Source organism: Glandiceps talaboti, chromosome 8 (assembly GCF_964340395.1).
Source record: "Glandiceps talaboti chromosome 8, keGlaTala1.1, whole genome shotgun sequence".
Classification (NCBI taxonomy): Eukaryota; Metazoa; Hemichordata; class Enteropneusta; family Spengelidae; genus Glandiceps; species Glandiceps talaboti.
Window position 1 is genome coordinate 2,065,001 of NC_135556.1, and position 5,320 is coordinate 2,070,320.

The 5,320-nt window shown below is 35.8% G+C and overlaps 1 protein-coding gene across 2 annotated transcripts in view; it reads left to right on the forward strand.

The window, feature by feature from the left end:
• LOC144439070 (uncharacterized) overlaps positions 1-4,923 on the forward strand; it is a 9,597-nt gene extending 4,674 nt beyond the window's left edge. For both annotated transcript variants that reach the window (XM_078128322.1, XM_078128323.1), the window contains exons 3-4: positions 3,280-3,405; positions 3,776-4,923. In XM_078128322.1, the coding sequence (XP_077984448.1) occupies positions 3,280-3,405; positions 3,776-4,176 (527 nt within the window). In that variant the 3' untranslated portion in view covers positions 4,177-4,923. The remainder of the gene's footprint in view (positions 1-3,279; positions 3,406-3,775) is intronic.
• The last annotated feature ends 397 nt before the right edge of the window (positions 4,924-5,320 follow it).

Consider the following 5,320-nt stretch of genomic DNA (forward strand, 5'->3'; position numbering starts at 1 on the left):
GCTTAATATTAAACGAAAATTATGCTTAGATTATGACCCAGTAGCATCGATAGTATGGCATGGTGCGATGTGTGTGTGTGTGTGTGTGTGTGTGTGTGTGTGTGTGTGTGTGTGTGTGTGTGTGTGTGTGTGCACGACTTACACTCAAAAAATGATGAGCCGATTGTTTTGATATTTGGTGAGGATATTCCCTTTGGTGTCTAGTTGGGAAATTGTTTAAAGCAAAATGATCGCATCACAGGTGTGTGATTTTGGTCAAAAATGTCAATTTGGGTAAAAAAAACAATTGAACTAAAAAATCTATGCCTGAAATTTGGTGGGAACATTCTTAAGGGTGTGTAGATTAATATTTGTTCATGACAAGATGATCCCATCAGTGATATGAAATTTTGGTCTAAAAACGCGTCTCTTTGGTAAAAAATCTTTAATTCCAAAACTACTGAGCAGATTGGGCTGAAATTTAATAATGATGCATTTTGAGATGTGAAGATGACGAACATCTCATATAATTATCTCATCAGGGATATGCAAATTAGGTTTTAAAATGTAAAATTTGGTAAAAAACTTATATCTTAAAAAGTACTTGTTCGATGGGGCTGAAATTTGGAGACACGTTATTCTCCAGATGTTATTTAAAATGTTGAGACAATTGACCCTAGCAACCACGACCACGACCTTTGCAACAACCAAATGCGAGTGTATTTTGCTAAAATAACATCATCTGGTAGACAAGTGAGTAAATGTTCATGAAATGTATGTAAATATTCCTAGCAACAAGCCCACGTCCATAGCAACAGCCAAACGAGGGTGTATATATATCACTAAGATAACAATGTGGATTCATGGCCAAGTGAACATTCAAACCATGTATACAAATTTGCCTAGCAACCAGACCACTCTCATAACAACTGCCAAACGATTGTGATATCGCAAAGACAATATTTATTCATAGACAACAAGTGAACAAACATTAATATTCAAAAAAGGTATGCAGATATGCATAGCAACAAGACCACGCCCACAGCAACAGCCAGATGATCGCGTATATTGCAAAGATAACAGGGATTAATAGACAAGTGAATAAACATTCAACAAATGTATGCAAATATGTCTAGCAACAAATTAACACCTATACCTAGCATGGATCAGCATGTGGGTAAACATTTTTAAAAACTGTACAGTTGTGCTACAATGCCATTGGCACTATTTTAATATTTTACCACAAAACAATATGATCGTTTGCTCGTACTGTGGTCCAACTTTTGATGTAGAAACAATATACTTTACAAGCCCCTCGAAATTAAACCAGCGATTACAAAGTACGACTGAGATAAAAATTATATATACTTTTATTTTACAGTTTACGAAAAGGACGCGATTGCAGGTTACGAAATATTCTCAAAAATATAAAAGACCGTTACACTTGAAGTATAAATAAAGAAATAGATCATGGAATCACACATTTGTGACAATACAATACTATGGGAAGCCGTTCAGGCCAAAAATATTTTTTTATTTTTGCTATAGTATTTTATATTTTTCGTACTTACAAACTAATTTTAACAGTTTATGTACTTTTATTTCATGTTCACATTATTTTAATTGAAATAAGTTTTCATTTATTTGAGAATATTGTTTTATTTTTCGTCAAACCAGAATTATTTTAAGGATTATATATAATTGAAAGTCAAAATATATTTTTGTTAAAGTTATTTTATTTCATTTTTTAAATCTAAAAAAAAAATTTCAACTTTTTTTTTTTTCTTCCCAACTTTTTTTTTTTTTTGGCCGAGTCTGCTGACCAGCGCCTGTCACGAGTACGAAGTGCTCGTGACAGGCATGTCCTTCGACATCCATTACGACGTGTTTCGGCGTCAAATACACCTTCTCATTACCTTCGAAATTGGTCGCTCAAACATTATATCAGATCTCAAAACTGTTAATTTACGTGTGATAGTATCTGTTTTTTCCAACAACCGCGACTCCAGCCGCGTACACACATGTGTACACCGTCACGTTAAGGTTATCGACCGCATGTATGATGTATTGCATGATTTTACGTAGCGTAGGACAAGATCCATGTGCAAAGGGTAAAGGTAGTTAATCTAAAACAACTTAAGTTTGTTGCATCAATAACAATTACATTCATTATTGTGAAACTGACCAGAATTGAAATAAGATGGTACACTATACTGTGAGCGTGAGCAAAACAGCTTTAGGAACAAAACGTGAGGAAAAGCGAACGCGTATTTCCAATGGGTCGGTCAGTCAGGTACTACTTCTTGTACGAGCGCACATATTGACGTCGACCTGCTGTATTACATATCAACCTAAACCAGCTTTTATCGCCTTGTTATAATTGTTGTTGTTGTTGTTGTTATTGTTATTGTTATTGTTGTTGTTGTTGTTGTTGTTGTTGTTGTTGTTGTTGTTGTAAAGATTCAGTTTACTTCATCGTACATTGTAGTATACATTCTCTCGGTGTTCTGAGTACACATGCATATATCATGAAAAGTTGAGAACAACACGTCTACGTATGTAATACAGCAGGTCGACGTCAACATGTGCGCTCGTACTAGAAGTACCTGACTGACCCATTGGAAATACCTTTACCCGTTGCACATGGATCGTACGCGGCTGAAGTCACGGTTGTTGGAAAAAACAGATACTATCACACGTCAATTAACAGTTTTGAGATCTGATATAATGTTTGAGCGATCAATTTCGAAGGTAATAAGAACGTGATGTCAAAGGTCACGCCTCGTACTCGTGACAGGCGCCTGGTACGAGCACGACGTGCTCTGCACCGGCGCCTGTCAGCAGACTCGGCCAAAAAAAAAAAAAGTTGGGAAGGAAAAAAAAAAGTTGAAAATTTTTTTTTTAATAATTTAAAAAATAAAATAAAAAACTTTAACAAAAAATATATTTTGACTTTCAATTATATATAATCCTTAAAAAAATTCTGGTTTGACGAAAAGTAAAACAATATTCTCAAATAAATGAACACTTATTTCAATTAAAATAATGTGAACATGGAATAAAAGTACATAAACTCTTAAAATTAGTTTGTAAGTACGAAAAATATAAAATACTACAGCTGAAATAAAAAAATATTTTTGGCCTGAACGGCTTCCCATACAAAACATCTAACTGTAGAGTTGTATTGGTTTATATAATTCATAGGCCATGATGGACACCATGATTTGCCGAAGAATCTTAATAATAAAGCTATATGTGTGTGTGTATTATTGTATACTTTGTGTTCATTGTTTTTCAAAGATGACAGCTGCTACAAATGCTTGAACGATACTGGTATGTGTATCGATGACTCCCTGAAGTGTGATTCCCTTAAACATTGCACGGATGGCTCGGACGAATCGTCAAAGGGTAAAGGCGGCTGTTCAGGTGAGAAAACAATCGACAACGCTTACATAATCACTATCAAGTTTTGTACCCTGGGGTACACCAGCTTTAACATGTTGCCAGCCTGAAGTGTCGTTATTCAAGACAACCCTTTGCACTACATAGAGGTGGATATTACTACTAAACTACACAGTTAGAACAAAGGCTACTTTATTCACTATGGACTAGAAAGGTTGCGATTTTGATTTTCTTTTCGGTAAACTTCCTACTGTTCAACATATACCAGGTAAAATGTTTTAGCTGCCGTCATTACTAACAGTGATTGGTTTTGCAAACCTTATTGTTGCAAAAGTTACAAGAAAGACCCAAACCTTGGATTAAAAATAATTCTGTATTTTTATTGTTCTTACAGAGAGTACAGGTTTATTTCAAGGTGTTAGCTTCGTTGTCATGATAACCATTGTTGTTATTGTGGGATTGTTCATTATCGTTGTCTTTATCGTCTTATGTGTTTACTACTTTCGTCGATCTTCCAAGAAACCCAAGTTCAAAAGTAACACCATCTACAAACCAACAACGAGCGTAGACTATGGGAGAACGCCACAAACACAGACTGTGTACCAACCAACCGACAACGACTACGCGTTGGCACAGACACCGGCTGGTTATCCGGCACAAGGGAAAAGTGAGAGTCGAAGCGCAACTCCTCTCAAGGATATCACATACAGTACAAGTACTGATGCCGATGCTGAAGTGTCGACACCTTTGAAGTACCAAGATACAAGTACTGAATACACTGACAATGATGCTTAGCCTCAAAGTGTACAGTGTGCCACTAGCTAAGCAAACCGTCGTCACGGGGCAGTGTGGAAGGGGGAGATCAGTGTGTGTGTGTGTGGGAGGGTAGTGCCAGTTATTTATCCAGATGCAGATGGACAAGTGTAGTGTTGTAGGGAACCCAATTGAAAAGTCACCTGGCAAAGTTACAATTTTTTCTTTAACGTTACATTGTACACACCTTCTTTTGAGATATTTGCACTAAATTCGCTAACTTTTCTATAAGGAAAATATCTTTTACTTATATATATTTTTTTCTTTTGCAGATAATTAACAATTCGAAACATTTTTTTAAACGTCAAGGCCCGATTAAAATTTCCAAAATAGATTGCATTAAATGCTGCCACTACATTGGAAAGGTTTTAAACCATAAATATAGTTTTTCCGTCTCTAGTTTAAGTAAAGCCGTTATTAATCTGTAGCTATTCATTACTTTCAATGTGTGTTCTTTCTCTTTACATTTTCAAAATCAAAATATGTATTGTTTAAAATGTTTCCACAGGTATGTAGACAAAGAATTATCCAGGACATGATATACATCAGTCTAAAAATCTATATTTTGGTCAAAAACGGAAATTTCACCCGGGCCGCAGCGTGTGCTCTTAGATAGAACGACTTATAGCAAGAATTCATTACGCAGCGTGTAGCAATAGATCTGAAATGTATTTGTCAAAAATGATATGAAAGACAATACTTTTGTGTTTTGTTTTGTTTCAAATTTAAACGGTCTTATTTGTTGGACATGAGTTTTGACCAGATTATTTTTCTGGTTTCTTGTATATTCAAGCATTTTTTGCAATAAAGTTTGTTTTCAAGAAGAACGTGCTTGATCTTCTTGGCAATCGGCAACAGGTACACCACACAGTTTGGATTTGGCGCCCTCACAGGTAAGGTAATGTTTCGCAGTGGCAAATTGTAACGCAGACCAATGACCATAGAACTTAGCAGAATACTACGAGCCAAGTATATGGGTGATACTTGCATACACAGACCATGGTATATGGGTGATACTTGCATTCACAGCCCATAGTATATGGGTGATAATTGCATACACAGTCCATAGTATATGGGTGATACCTGCATACACAGACCATAGTATATGGGTGATACCTGCATACAC